The sequence below is a fragment of the Macrosteles quadrilineatus genome, unplaced genomic scaffold, assembly GCF_028750875.1.
Source record: "Macrosteles quadrilineatus isolate MER2022 unplaced genomic scaffold, UCM_ALF_1.0 Scaffold_9__3_contigs__length_116548681, whole genome shotgun sequence".
Lineage (NCBI taxonomy): Eukaryota > Metazoa > Arthropoda > Insecta > Hemiptera > Cicadellidae > Macrosteles > Macrosteles quadrilineatus.
This window is the reverse complement of record NW_026542602.1, coordinates 82,924,648-82,941,095: the sequence shown is the minus strand read 5'-3', so window position 1 is coordinate 82,941,095 and position 16,448 is coordinate 82,924,648. Positions and strand designations below refer to the sequence as shown.

The 16,448-nt window shown below is 32.9% G+C and overlaps 1 protein-coding gene across 1 annotated transcript in view; it reads left to right on the top strand.

The window, feature by feature from the left end:
- Positions 1-15,813: 15,813 nt before the first annotated feature.
- Positions 15,814-16,448, top strand: part of LOC129003910 (uncharacterized) — a 50,380-nt gene continuing 49,745 nt past the window's right edge. The window contains exon 1 of the mRNA XM_054432249.1: positions 15,814-15,963. Coding sequence (XP_054288224.1) covers positions 15,825-15,963 — 139 coding nt within the window. The 5' untranslated portion in view covers positions 15,814-15,824. The remainder of the gene's footprint in view (positions 15,964-16,448) is intronic.

Sequence of the window (16,448 nt, the reverse complement as noted above, 5' to 3'; positions counted from 1 at the left end):
TCTCTCTCACTCTCTCTCAGTAGATTTAAGGTAGGACAATTAAATTGATTATATTTGTATTATAAAGATTACTATATTGATTTGAAGAAAACGTTTTTGAAATTAAATTGAAAAAAATGTATTGACCAAATTAAAGTAACTTTGTTTGATTAATGTCCTATCCATGGTTTACTATTAGTTGCTTTACTTATTATCAACTGAATGTCAATGTTTAATACTTAGTTTGTTTCGTTTTTTATTACTGTTAAATAATGTAATTTCAATCGATGAAACTATAGCGTTTTCAAAATGTGTGCAAATTTATTCAAGAACTTAATACTTAGCTTTACTTAGTCATACAACTGGTTCATCCATGAATTGGACCTATTGGTAACGGTTTCCCCATCTGAAAACGAAAAACTTATCGCTGTGAAAAATAATTCCCTTTCCGCTCTTAAACTGCTTGTATCAGAGGCACCATTTGCACCATTGTTTATGAGTATTTATTTATTATATTATGAGGCACCATTATTTATTTCCCTTGTGATCAACACATGCTTCATTGCAAATTTATGAGTTCATTGATGATTCTTATGATTCTTGCTGCACACCAATAGTAGTTCTACTTGTGATAGCTAACTTAGACTGTGTATTAAACTTTAAATAGCAGCTAGTAGTGCTAGTAGTATCTAGTTAAGAGCAAATCGTTTGAAAGCATGTATAGAATTTTGAAATTGGTTCATGACAAAGTTATTGATTATGTATCTCTTTCAACCCACATTGACTTATAATAGCAGTTTAAAAAATGTTTTAATCTACCTAATGCCGCAGTCTCGAATAAAAATGTTTATAAAGAATGAAGAATGGGCGAAACGTGTTTTAAAATCCATCCACCCTTAAGCACCTTCGCGAAAGACGTTCTATAGAACCTACTTTTAGTAGTTAAGAGCACAAAACCTGTGATTTAGCTCGTCAATTACAAGCTAGCTTAGTTACTTATTCTTGCTTGTGTCAAACAAACTTACAAGCAATGTTTTGGCAAAAGTTCACACCTTCAAACTTTGAAAAATGCATGTAAACATTAACATAATGTGAAGTATACAGTTATGTATGTTTGGGATTGTCGATGATACATTTTGGGAAGCATTCCCATTCAGGAGGGGGGGGGGGGGTTGCCCCCTGCAGAGAGATGAATGATGATGCTCGTGGTATCTGATTGCGTCCCGAGTCCAATACCCGCTCGTTTTGCATCACGTTTTGAGATGACTGTATCCAGCACTCCAGTAAAATGTAAAATATACTTATCTATATAACTACTATGTTGACAAGGTATGTTCTACTAAAAATAAAACTAAATTATGAGAACCTCTACAACAAAATAGGTTCGGTAACAATCTTTTTCTTCTCTTGGCGAGTTTTCAACCAAAACCTCAAAAGATATGTGTGGAATACCTAAAAACGAGTATATGTAAAAATGTTTTGAACCTGTTTTTTTATCGTGAAGTGCTTTTCAATACTTTACTTGCAAAAGTGTATATTTAAGAACCTAAGGCTAGTATTTTTATGACTATAGATTTAAAAGTGGTGATATTATAATAATAAAACATGAGTTTGACAGATTCCTAATCTGCAAATAAATAAATAGAAGATACTTTTATAAAACAATAATGGACAAAATGAATAGAAACTCATTTTGTCCATTATTGTTTTATAAAAGTAGCTTCTATTTATTTATTTGCAGACTAGGTCTGAGGAATTTCGGCCATTGGTTGTGCATGATCAGTTTTAAAGGTATCGTTTGTCAATACAATTTAATAATGTGTGATAGTACTACAGTGCAATATCTCTAAGCGATCCTAAAATCTACCCATTAGTTCAATAGTTGGGGGGCAAACTGTATTCCGTGGGATTTTTTGTGAAGGGAATGTGTGACTATGTGGAATCTCTTTATTATATGTCATATAATGGTATAGTACCGGGTGTTTACCCTCAAATTGCGGGGTTTGGTTTTTATGACATCGTAAATCCAAGATGGCCGCCATGTGTGACATCTATTCATTAAATTAATAATAACTCTTTCCAGAGTAAAATAATCGAATTTTATTTTATACCATTGAATTCAGCTCAAAAAATCAAACAATTTGGTGTTTTGAATCATTGCTCTATGACCATTGGTTACCGAGATATTGAAGGCGGAAAACACAGAACATTGTCCCCAAACAAGACCCCACTGCCCCCATGTTATCCTTATGGGTAAAAAAAAAAATTGAATATCTAGCTTATTACTCAGCATATCTTAACAATAATTGGTATGTGGCTTCATTTAGTAGAGATCTACTTGATTATGGCCTAAAATCCCCCATTTTTACATTTCCGTAGCAGCAAACCTGCATACTCACTTCCCATGGTATTCTTATGGTCAATATTTTTGCATGCTTGTCCATGAACATACCTTGAGAAATGATGATGAGTTGCTCCATTTTAATTATTTATTGAAGCATTTGTAATTCGTTGAGTATACAGGTCGGCTGCTACGGGGGTATTGTAGCTATAAACAAATTACAGGTATTAGAAAATCAAATAAATTAGACTATAGTTGTTAGGCATACGTAATTTTGTAGGATTTTAAATTAAGCAATTGTATGATTGTTGGCAATAGATAGGTAATGACATGTCTGAAAATGTGGCCAAGCTGGTGTTTTCGGCCGCCATCTTGGATCCGCCATATTGGATATTAATAACTTTTTTTATGCAATGCTAGTGCTGTGACACATTATCATGAACTAGATTTTCACGCTGATTTCAATGCTGAAATATGTTTTAAATATCTTTTTTCGTTTGGAAGAGATACGTGGAACCTCTTAGTCTTATATGCCTCATCACAAATAATTTACTTTGTACTTACACCAAACAAATGTTGTAACCCTGATGACCAGCCCTGTATGTCTTTAATTGCTTTAACCAAAGACACATTGTAATTAATAATGTTAAATAAAGGTCTATGATTAATTTTCAGTTAGTCAGGTTTCATTTAGTGATTAATAAAAATTTAAACCAAACATTTACTGAGTAATTTGAGACTAGAATGAACCTTTTGACGTATTAAAAACCCGAGATATAAATCTTTTAATAAAAACTGATTTGAAAAAAGTTTAATTTAATATTGTGTTGTGGTTCATAGCTCAACTCTTAGAACTCGTCCGATTTTAATGATCGATAGCTTAAATAAAAGATCTTACATCACTGAATACTTAAAGACCAGAAAGAAATACAAGCGATGATAAAAACTGGATATATGAGAAAAATTATCTGAAAAATAATCAAAGTACGAAATGTCCGTAAGAAATGTATAGGGGAGGGAGGGAGATTTCATTTCAATATATATCTTCAAAACGAAAAACGATATTTACAAACGGTTTTCGGAATTGAAATTAGCGTAAACATCTAGTTTATAATAATGAGTCACAACACCAGCATTAGATTTAAAAAAAATTATTAATATCCAATATGGTGGATCCAAGACGGCGGGCCAAAAACACTAGCTAGGCCACACTTTCTAGACAAAACACCCGGTAGTACACGATTCTACATGTCATTACCTATCTATCACCACCAATCATAAAATTGCATAATACAAAATCACAAGAAATTACATATGACCCAGAACTATAGTCAATTTTATTTTATTTTATACCTATAATTTGTGAGATTTTTTATTGCTACAATACCCCCGGTAGCAGCAGACCTGTACACTCAACGAATTGCAATAATGCTTCAATAAATAATTAACATGGAGCCACACATCATAATTTCTCAAAGTATGTTCATGGACAAGCAAGCAAAAATATTGACCATAAGAATACTGTTAATGATATATATTAAGATTGATTAGATTTTACAAAATAAAAGAGATGAAAAACAATTGATGGTTTATTGACATGATTGAGAACAAAACTGATAAAAAGTAAACAAGTAAGTAAATAGATTATAACAATTAATAAAACATATGATTTTATACTCAAATGGCAGGCAGTTGAAAGTATACTTAGAGTACTTCTAACAAATACCATGGAAAGTGAGTATGCAGGTTTGCTGCCACGGAAATGTAAAAATGGGGGATTTTAGGCCATAACCAAGTAGATCTCTACTAAATGAAGCCACATACCAATTATTATTAAGATATGCTGAGTAATAAGCTAGATATTCAATTTTATTTTTTCCCCATAAGGATAACATGGGGGCAGTGGGGTCTTGCTTGGGGACAATGTTCTGTGTTTTCCGCCTTCAATATCTCGGTAACCAATGGTCATAGAGCAATGATTCAAAACACCAAATTGTTTGATTTTTTTGAGCTGAATTCAATGGTATAAAATAAAATTCGATTATTTTACTCTGGAAAGAGTTATTATTAATTTAATGAATAGATGTCACACATGGCGGCCATCTTGGATTTACGATGTCATAAAAACCAAACCCCGCAATTTGAGGGTAAACACCCGGTACTATACCATTATATGACATATAATAAAGAGATTCCACATAGTCACACATTCCCTTCACAAAAAATCCCACGGAAGCTGGATATGTGCAGTTTGCTCCTGGACTACAAGGCCAATACAAAACATCAACAAAAATTGCTCCAATTAGGTAAAGTACCCATTAAATTGAAAACGGAACAGTTTAATCTATAATACTTCCAATTAAGTTAAGATCCCCCGCAGTTACTACACAAAAGTTAAGAGGTAGAAAAGATTTATCGATGCTTTGCAAACCTCAAGTGGTCTGAAGAATAAATTACCTTCGTTACTCTTAATATTTCATTCTTTTCTATATTTTATCCATGTCTTAAATTGACCAAAACAAGAACGTTTACCAAAAAGTATAGTGAGAATATTCCAAACTGTTGTTTCCTAAAATTATAAAATGCTGGATAGTCATTTCAACATATTCCAATAACTCTTTTTAATACTAATTTATCATTTTTGGTAGAATACTTACTTTTTACTCTAACTAAACCACCAATGTTTTAATGATCGAAGTTTCACTATATCAATATTACAGTATTATAATACTGTTCGTGCCTCGTAAATATTGTATATACAGTAAACACCAGTTTTAATTCTTCAAATTTGGTTTAATAATCAATGGTTTATCAGTTTGCAAAGAAGTTTTACATCTTAAAAATCAGTTGTACGAAAAGAAAACGTTATACGAAGATGTAGCATATTATGATACAATAGATGATAACTAGTGCACTTGTTGTTCGAATTCAGGCAATTGCAAAGTATTACAGGCGTTATTTGAAAACTAATAATAGTCATAATTTCCGATGACTTTAAAGTGTCAACTCAAAGATAATGTAATCAATCCCTCGACTTCAGTTATCGAAACTGAAAACGAACTCACTTTGAAAACGAACGCTCTTGTGTGTATCATGTGTTTACTATGAACTGCTGTAATTAATACAAATTATTCGACTGTAAGTAAACAAAATCTTTTCTTCATAAGAAATGCATTGGGATTTTGATTACCTGTGGGGCAAAGCCCGAGGACTTTTGTTACAGGAATTTGTGAATATAAAATAATAAAGCGTCAAACGTATATTTTTTTAAATTGTATACTAACAATATCTAAAGGTAGTCAAGTTCAAATTGTAAATACGAATACACCTCACATTCATAAAGCAGTTGTAATCATGAAGAGGTAAGGTTAATTCCAAAGGATAATCAACAAAGACAACCTTCTCTTTGAGGAGTAAGATACATTCAAAGTGTTACGTTTCTCTCGCTGTCAAACTTTGCCCAAGTCTCCACAGGCACAGCTTATATTATTTGATTGTCGGTTTACACATTAACTGCGCTCATAGCTTGGCCACATTTAGACTGCTTCAGCTATTTATTTGAGCATTTTATGCCACTTCATTTGTTTGCTTTTAATGAAAATAAAGTGAAAATCAAAACAAATGTGTGACAACTAGGTAACATAAGTTTATCAGCCAAGCATTTAAGGTTCTTAGGTATACAAAATGTTAATTAAATTTGTAATATTCAGTCGGCGAGTTAAATGCTTTTTGAAACACACATTGAGTGTACATAACTTATAATATCTTTATCTAGACCCATTCTTCATGTTCGAAAGATTTATCAAGAACGTTACATGTTTACAAAGATTATGCTTACAAAAGTTTTATATATCTTTTATTTATATTTGTTAAGCTTGTTATAAGATTTATTTTTCGTCTAGTTTCTGTTGACGATTTTTATCCAGCCGAATTTAGTCAATAATGGCAGTCCTGAAAGATAAAACATATTTCTTTTAGATAGGCATACGTGGGTTAAAATTCACCAGTACATGTATCTCAGGGTGTGTTATCATGTACCATGCCACCCTTACTGAACTGTATGCACAGTGGTTTGACCTTTTTTACTGTTTTATTTAAATACTAATGCAAATATGTTTGCTTTCGAGATAGTAACGTCGTTTTATGTTTATGATCCATGTTTCTGTTCTAACACCCGTGGGTGGAACCATCATTTCATGGGAGATTTATAATCAATGATGTAAATTGTATTTCCATTCAACCACATACTTAAGCTATTGCCAGTATCTTATTGACAAACTAATTGAGTTTAAGAGTAGGCTTTTAAGTTTTTCCTATTTTTACACCAAAACTATAGATTATTTTTACTCGAGTGTAGGATTTATCGTCTAATAGTAATTTATCTACGTTTATAGCATCAAAATATCATGTAAGTTATCACGTTTCCACTTTTTTTACTGTTGAAACTGTGAGTAAAATAATAGTGAGAAGTATAGAGTAAAGGGCCATCTACAATGAATGGTATCCCGCAAGGCTTTACATTAAGCCCCAAGCTATTATGATCCCCGATTACCTGTAGAGAAATCCGCTACAGTGAATATTCGTGTTATTATCAAGTGTTGAATACAATCTTTCATTTTAATTTAAATTGTAATATAACTTTATTATTTAAGGAAAATATAATGTTGGTAAATCCAAAGTTGTATACAATCGATACTAATATTGCTGACTATGAGTGGATATTATAAACCAATCAACCTGTTATCTCTTATTATTGGAAACAAGAATAACTCGAGTACCATTTCAACTACAATTTATAGTATGTAACATCAACAAAATATCTAAGAAAATCATTCTTCCAGATAATACTTACATCTTTTAGGTTAGTGCATTATTTTTTAATACAGTATACAAGGGAATTTATGAAAAAAATAAATATTATAGGGTTGATAGTATTTATAGTTTTTCAAACGTGAAATTATATAAACATTACAACGATGTAAAACAAGTATAACATACTTGTTATACTTGTTACTTGTTGTCACACCTTCAAACTTTGAAAAATGCATGTAAACATTAACATAATGTTGAAGTATACAGTTGTACATGTTTGGGATTATCGATGACACATTTTGGGAAGCATTCCCATTCAGGGAGGGGGGGGGGTGCCCCCTGCAGAGAGATGAATCATGATGTTCATCAGCTAAACATGTGTTTTAGCTTTATTAACCCTGTAGTGAGTTTTATAGCGCCATAACCCAGTTACCTAATGCATTATTCTTGACTCAAATGCACGCACTCGTATACAAAAATATAATTAAAACCCTAAATAAAACAGATTAAGAGTGAACGAAATGCTATCGTCAAAAACAATCAGAAGGTGAATCAACATTATACACGACTCAAGAGGAATCGTAATGATAAACACTGTTGAAAATTCTAGGTACATCGAAGATGATTAGGTTTAGGTGGCGAGGGTTAATGAAAAAGCAACGGTTAGTGAGATATTGGGGGGAGGGGAGGGGTTAATAGCCCCAGTAAATCGATCCCAAACCTCAAGAGCTGATTGATGTTTTACTGAGAGCCTTGCGAAAATATGGAGCTCTCCATTAAAAAAAATATCCTTTCTCTATAAGAATATATTATTTTTTATTGGTAGATAGAAGATATTTTTAAGGTTCTAAAACTCTTCTATGTACGCAGTGGAAATACTGGGACAAGCAACCTTTTGTATAATACTAGACAAAACAATCAAGGCATTTTCCGTTTACCTAAAGTAAACAAGTCATTGTTCAGACATTCTTATCAGTATAATGGTCCTAAATACTTCAACCAACTGCCGGAAGATATCAAATTTTGTTTGACCTTAGATAAATGTTCTTCAAAATTAAAACATTGGCTTTTTAGATATCCGGACGTATATTTTCTTAATAATATACTAATATAACAATTTACATCAACCACTCAAAGAATATTTCTTTTTCTTTTTTTCTTATAATAATTCCGTCAAGTTTCGCTATTTTTGTAATTTCCAATTTGTTTTCCATTTCATGAAGAGGCAATACATTTTTAGTTATAGGAGTATTTCTGTTAACTTTAGGATTTAATTTTGTTTTAAGCTCTAATTTTATATTCCTATACTTAAGACGCCACAGAGAGCGGCAACTTGTATTTTTCAAAAGAAGAGACTGGACTCAGTTGTAAATAAAATTGTTTAATTTTTTGTTTTACCTTTGCCACGATTACTGGATAATGTGGCAACGTAGTTCCAAGTGATTGTATTATTTTGTATTTATTTGTTTTGAAGGAATAAACTCATTATTTCATTATTTCATCATTATTTCATTATTTCAAGATATTACAACCTATGGTTTGTTCTAAATCTGATATATATCATGATAGGGGTTTCAACCTCTCCGTATCGGAAGGGGACTCCAAGAGATTAGCCTTGTCTACTTAAATGGACACTGTTCCAACGTGTAGCATATTTTTAAAGAGGTTTTCACGTGATATGCTACATTTTAGGTGGTTCCAAAAGAGCAAAAGTCGTGCATTGTTAACTTAAAATTTCAATACATAACCATAGTGTCATCAATATTTTGTTTCCGTTTATGTGAACTTAAACATATAAACTACAAACCCTTTCATTAACCTAAAAATGACACAGGTTGTATTAACTCCATATTATTACAAACAATTTGACACTTCTGATTGTATTTTATGTTAAATAATTAAATCCAAGGATGAAAGCTAAAGTTAATAAAATATAGCTTTTGGTAAAAATGTTTTGGTAAATGTTAGCTTTATAAAAGTTAGCGTCTCGATATAATTGTCTCTGCGATGTGTTGCAAACTTTTATGTTATAGGGTCAAAATGAGAAAACTGTTTTTCACCCCAACCCCCCACCATCATTAAATCCCGTTCTAACAGTCTGACCACGCTGCTTCGCGGACTCGTTCGAATAAACATAGGTCTACATATTTGTACGATTTTACTCTAGATCGTTCCAATTTATACATATGTAAGTATAATATACTAAGTTAGCTGCTGTACCCGTGTTTCTCAACAGGAATAAAAATCAGTTTCATAATAATTTAAATAGATTTAGAGTACATGATCCATCATAAAGTTTTAGAGTAAATACTCCTACCACACAGTTGTGTAAAATATATTTAATTCCTTCGGATCGCTAATTGTGAAATGAGCATTTGAAATTTCTGATTTTTTACATTTAAATGTCAACGGAAAAGTAAACATTGTGAATTTTCACATGCATCATGGACATTGACATCAATATCGGGACATTGACATCGGGCGTAGCCCGAGAGGAACTCAGGGATCGAATAGGCCTGACATTGCTAGATAGTGGACCATGTTTGTGCTTAACTTGGCTGTATCGGTTTAGTTTTTAGTCGTGACAGCTGCCCAGACAGACAGACACCACCTCAATTTTATCATAGTGTGAATCTAAATTGACGCAGTTTTTGGCCTCAGGGGACATCAGATAAAAAAGTAAATCTGTCCTGGGTCAAAGGCTTCCCATAATACTTAGGCAATACCTTGGGAAATTCGCTAAAAATACAAATTCTCAAAGTCCAAACAATTGAACCGTTGAAAAATAATCTGTTGGCACATATAGTGTAATGAACTATCTGACCCCGCTCAGTTGGTTGTAATCTCTACATTAAATCTTAACGCAATCCCGCCCTGATCCTGCCATGCCGGCCCCAAATGTATATAGCTTCGTGTATACTACACACCACTAAACGTTTCACCTCATGTTTTGTCTAAAGAAAAATAAATGAAAATTGTTAAAAACAGCCTGTAAACTAATCGGTAATCAATGTATTAAACTTGTTTTTTTTTATATTGCTAAGAAAATGTTTTACCAGTCTTACCTGTTTGACCATTTCTATTGATTGTCATGAAATTACACAGTAATACGATTATGTTGTTAGACAATGTTAATGTTTTTAAATTTTTATATTTTTTATTGCGTTTATTTCAATACTACAATATATTTACCCTGCTTCCCTTTGTCATATTTTATCGAGACAACAGGACTTTGCAATAGTGAACATGTTCACGGTCTATATTTATTCAATATTCACTGGTTACCATAGAACGAATACCATTATATAGCCTATCTGTAAACCTCTCCGTATGATATCGGCAATATTCAAGTTCCATTAAATGACGAATATAAAATAATAGCAGTTATTACTGAATAACTAATGAATCAAAACAAACAACTAGGATCATAGAATCAGGATAATATAACTGATTTGTTACTGTTAAGCGTGCGCAACAATGTATTTAACTATATTGGTTCTAACCGTTAAATGAATACATAAATTAAAAACTTTTGCTGGTGAAGTCAAACATTCAACAGGAAAAGAATATTAAAGAGAATGCAGTTTTCGTCCTCTTTATGCATATAACTACACGATTTAAAAACAAAAGGTCATGTGAGAGATTAAATGGACATGAATTATAACTTCTTGATCAGCATTGTACGTGTTATTAAATTTACGGAAAGTAAATAAAAGAAACGTCTTATAACACTTAAAACATATATTTACGCTTATACTGTTACTCACAAGACGGTAAATGTACAAAAAATAGGTGGTAAGTGGTGATCGATTTCGATTGGACACTCCAATCATCATCAGACCCAATAGGCGAAATCTATAGCCTACTTCGCCTATTGGGTCTGATGATGATTGGAGTGTCCAATCGAAATCGATCACCACTTACCACCTATTTTTTGTATATTTACCGTCTTGTGAGTAACAGTATAAGGGTAAATATATGTTTTAAGTGTTATAAGACATTTATTTTATTTACTTTCCGTACATGAATTATATAAAATTAAAAAACGACAAATTCAAACTAAAACTAGAGCTAATTTCACATAATTAGAAAAATAAACCAACATAATAAACAATTTCTATCTAATAGTAATGACAGAACAAAATGTTCAAAATTTTGCATTAAATCTTATTTATTTATTAGAATCCCTTTTTAGAACCAGGTCACTACAATTTTGATTTTTTTATGACCCACAAAGGGAACATTGTGAACAATTGTCGTATAATAACTCGCTTGCTACCAGCGCTGGCGAGTTGAAACTCAATTTGTATCGGTTCAATAAATTACATAAGCTCCCCTGATTGGCGATCACATTATACATGACCAGTTAAGCCACCTCGTATTGTCGTACAGTAGTTGCCAATATGGGAGGGCAGAATTTCAAAACCAGTTTATTGTTAGATTGGCGAGTGCTTTTAAAACATATATTAGTGTCTTAAAGGCTAATTTCGTGAGTTGTGTACACTACATTGCCTAAATACCTACGATATTTTTTAATTACTAACAATCACTAGGCTTACACATCAAGGTAAAGTTAAGTTTTCGTTTAAGGTCTCCCATTGCCACTGATTATGATGCAACGACTAATTCTCCCAACTGCTCACTAATTGTATAATCAATTAAATTGGCCTTAACAGCTTATAAGTTAACGTTCGAGGCATAAAAATTTTGCTTTTTTTCTCTCAATCCTCGAATCTCATTGGGCCAAACCCTCTAGGTAACGAAACAACGTTGTCAAGTGATTCTTTTCAATTTCTAAGAACTGAATTGAAAAGGCTAGTTTATATGACGGTCGTAGGTTTACAAAACATCATATCAGGAGTACATTTATACGGCGAGTATTGACTCAATGTAATGAAATGAAATATTTTTTATGTGCAAAACAATTCAGTGCAGTGAGGTGAAAGCAAATGCAAAGCATGAAAATGCAATGTGTTCCAACAGTTTGTTTAGGTTTTAAGTAAAAAAAAATATCAAATGACTATTAAATTGGTGTTATAATAATTTTTCACAGCAAATATAGTTCAAATCATTAATGGAAAAACTAAACACAGTTTTATGCAGTGTGCAGTGTCTCGCATACTGCATATGAGAATATAGACTTCAAATCATGATACTTGTATTTCCATGTAAACGGATTATGGTTGTACATATGCCTCAACTTGCCTAGCATTAAATGTGTGTTCGTATGTTAGTTCAACATTAACGCACTTACAACCTACGCTACTAATTCAAACTTTAATATAGTGACGTGTATATATACATAAGGATATTTTATGGCAATTTAAGGATAAATATGTAATTATTTTTGGATGTTATGCACGTTTATATTCAAGTTCATACTTAAACTTGTCAATATACTTCTCTTGGAAATTTTTAATGTAAAAGTGTATATTAAATCTAAAAGTGTTCCCTTACTTTTTAAATTCATATAAAAGCACTTATTTGCCAAACTAGTAATGAAATGCCATCTTTAGTAATAAATAACACCAAGAGCAATAATATGTATGTGTGATAAATGCTATATTAAAGTTACTCAACCACAATTAATAACATTTTAAATATTAATTTAAACTGCAAAGGGCGATTGAATCATTTTAGTGAAACAGCATTTTAAATTCGATCGTATGCACACTTTTTATTATATTGACAATTTAAACTACTATAGCTTTTACTGTACAAGTACACAGTAACGTCATGATGGGTTCCATGTGTTTATGAGAGATTTAATGTTGTCAGGTGTGTAATTAGTGTAAATGAATCACTAGATTGTCGCTATCACTCTTGCCATCCCTTCCTCCGAACCGTTAAATGACTAACGTAAAGTTCCATTGAATATTTATCAGAAAGGTGGAAATAAAGGGGGCCTAGTTTATAAGTGTTCACTTTTTTCCAATCGCGAACTGTGTAATACAATTTTATATTATTATTAAATTTTTTGTATTAATTGAATCAAACATAAAAAATATATGGTGTAAAAATTTATTCCACTTCTATTTAAATAAGATTGTTGTGAAAAAGAGGCTGTGAAAGCCATTTTTGGTACATTGGGATGAAACAAACTCTAATCTCCTCATTAAACCTTGATGTCTCTCGCGGGGCATGCATTGGCTGAATTCTTTGTTTATTCATTGACCTGTACTTGAACTTTTGGACTCGGAAGCAACTAATTGAAGCTTATTTAAATTATTACTTTAAAGGAAATACACAAGAAACTCGATGCTTTCACTTTTTGGTAATCACAACTACTGTTGTTTTTGTTGCTGGTCGACTTTATGTTCTAAAAAATTAGGTAGCCTAAAGGTCCAATTAGGTTAGGGTATGGATATGAAAAGAGACAATACTTTAATATTACATACGTTGTATAAAAATAATTAGTAAAAAATATTGCTTTTTATATAAAAACTGTTTAACGCCATAAAAATGCTTCCTCTTGTGGTTTCATATTTCAATACTATTATGTAAAATTACAAAATAATATTTGGCTATAAGCGATTTTAGAAGAAAATTAGCTTTCTAGAGGGGTCAGTGCTAACCTCACAAAAATTAACATTCTTATTATTTATTTTATTTTCATTGCATGTTCAAACTTTAGATTTTTTTATCTATATTTGCCTGTCGATTGTATTATGTTTATAATGTATAACGAAAAACCTAATTCTTAACTAAGTTGGTATTATAGAACACAAACTTCATATTCGTGCTCATGCTGCTACCAAAGCACTCCCGCAAAGACAATGTAGCTGAGGCTAGGCTTAACGACAAATCCAAACAGAGCCCATGTGAATTCCAAACTCAATTTACCAAATGTAACCAAATTACCAAAGTCCTCTGATTGGCGTTCGAGTGACAGGTGAATTACTTTCAAAGTCATTTTATTTCATACGACTGGCCTCACAAACTAGTGCACTCTTTTGTTAATAAAACTGTTTAGTTTGAGTATTAATACTTTCTTTTCTTTCTTATTAAATTTCTTATTAATCTCTAATAGCCCTGGTAGAGCAAATACTTAGTAGTGTTTGATATTAGATATTTGATCAACTTCTCGTTTAACTTGTACGTGTTTGATTGCTCTGTGAGTGACAATAATAGGATATCATTGTGAAGCCTGTGTATTAAAAAGTCTCTGTGGGTACAATGGCAGTTTTTACATTATTTTTTACATGATATCTAAAATTTTACTGGAAATTGTTTAAATCATTCCATAACATTTAACAATCCATACCAATTAACATTGTTGTAATATGTTGAAAAAATCAATTTTTCTTCTATTTTTGCTTGTTTGTTCTATTTTTACGCTACCCAATCTGCGTTTGTGGATTTAAAGATATGTTTTGAAATAATTAATGAGTGTTTTAGTAACCACAGCCTAAAGTTGATTATTTTCAGAGTTAGGTGAAATGGACTTACCTGTAGTCAGAGACGTGTAGGAACTTAGCGTAAGAAAGATAAATTTTATCTCCTTCTCAATTGTTATTGATTCAGTTTTCTAGTTCTGTTAAAAAGTGTGTGCACTTACGTGCATGTTTACAATAAAAGATTAAGATTAGTAACATTTTCAGAACCGTGGGTGTATTTCTAGACTGTGATATCATATTTTACAACCATATAACTCTTGTTAAATTTATACGGAAAGGTAATTAATTACTGTGCAGAGTCCGTTTAATTCTATTAAAGACTGCAAAAATGCAGTACGATAAGACTCTGGTGTTTTCAGTGCTAAACTCTACTGCATACAAGAGCACCATTCGTTTTTATCTTTTACAAAATTATGAGCCGTTAGGCTTATCTAGTAGTATAGCCAAAATTGTGTTAGCATCATTTTTGTTCCCCAGGATACCTGTGTAGACTATAGGTCATAAAGCTTGCCTGACAATCTAAAGGTTTTCCAGCTCGATCCTGAGAAAGGTCTGAAAGTTTTTGATGACGGTGTAATCTTTGTCCTCAGGATGTGGAGGGGTTGGTGGCTCATCATGACTATAGCCAGCTTCTGTCTCGGCTGTCAGATATCGGAGTTCCGCTGTCGCAACGGCAAGTGTGTTCGACTAGACAACTACCGTAACATTGTGTTATCTTTGTCCTCAGGATGTGGAGGGGTTGGTGGCTCATCATGACTATAGCCAGCTTCTGTCTCGGCTGTCAGATATCGGAGTTCCGCTGTCGCAACGGCAAGTGTGTTCGACTAGACAACTACTGTAACATTGTGTCTTTGTCCTCAGGATGTGGAGGGGTTGGTGGCTCATCATGACTATAGCCAGCTTCTGTCTCGGCTGTCAGATATCGGAGTTCCGCTGTCGCAATGGCAAGTGTGTTCGACTAGACAACTACTGTAACATTGTGTAATCTTTGTCCTCAGGATGTGGAGGGGTTGGTGGCTCATCATGACTATAGCCAGCTTCTGTCTCGGCTGCCAGATATCGGAGTTCCGCTGTCGCAACGGAAAGTGTGTTCGACTAGAACTACTGTAACATTGTGTTATATTTGTCCTCAGGATGTGGAGGGGTTGGTGGCTCATCATGACTATAGCCAGCTTCTGTCTCGGCTGTCAGATATCGGAGTTCCGCTGTCGCAATGGCAAGTGTGTTCGACTAGACAACTACTGTAACATTGTGTAATCTTTGTCCTCAGGATGTGGAGGGGTTGGTGGCTCATCATGACTATAGCCAGCTTCTGTCTCGGCTGTCAGATATCGGAGTTCCGCTGTCGCAACGGCAAGTGTGTTCGACTAGACAACTACTGTAACACCATTGACGACTGTGGTGACATGTCAGACGAGCCCAGATATTGTACAGGTATGTGATAAATATACGACTAAATTTTACCATCACGTTACTGAACCGATTATCTCCTACTACTAAATTAATATAGTCCAAATATTGTACAGGTATATTATTAATACAATGTTGGTACATATTGATAAGCATTAATGGAAATTAATGTAAACTGATTCTTAGCGCATTCAACTATTTCCAAAAATAGTTATTTTCCTACAGTTACCTAACAATGTACATGTTCTCTCACTGATTTGAGAAAGCAAAGTGGCCAATTCGCTCATCATTGAGACAATGTTAACATTGTCTCACTCTAATTACTTTGTCTCACTCCAGATATGCAACGTGAAGGCACAAAATAGTGAGCGCGTAACATGCAGGCAACGTCGTATGCGCGCGAAATACGTTGGCAGCACTGGCTGTAAATCAGCTGGTCAGCTGTTGTACTGTTGTATCATTAAATGTCGTATTAAAAGTTCACTTCTGTTAACATTGTCTCACTGATG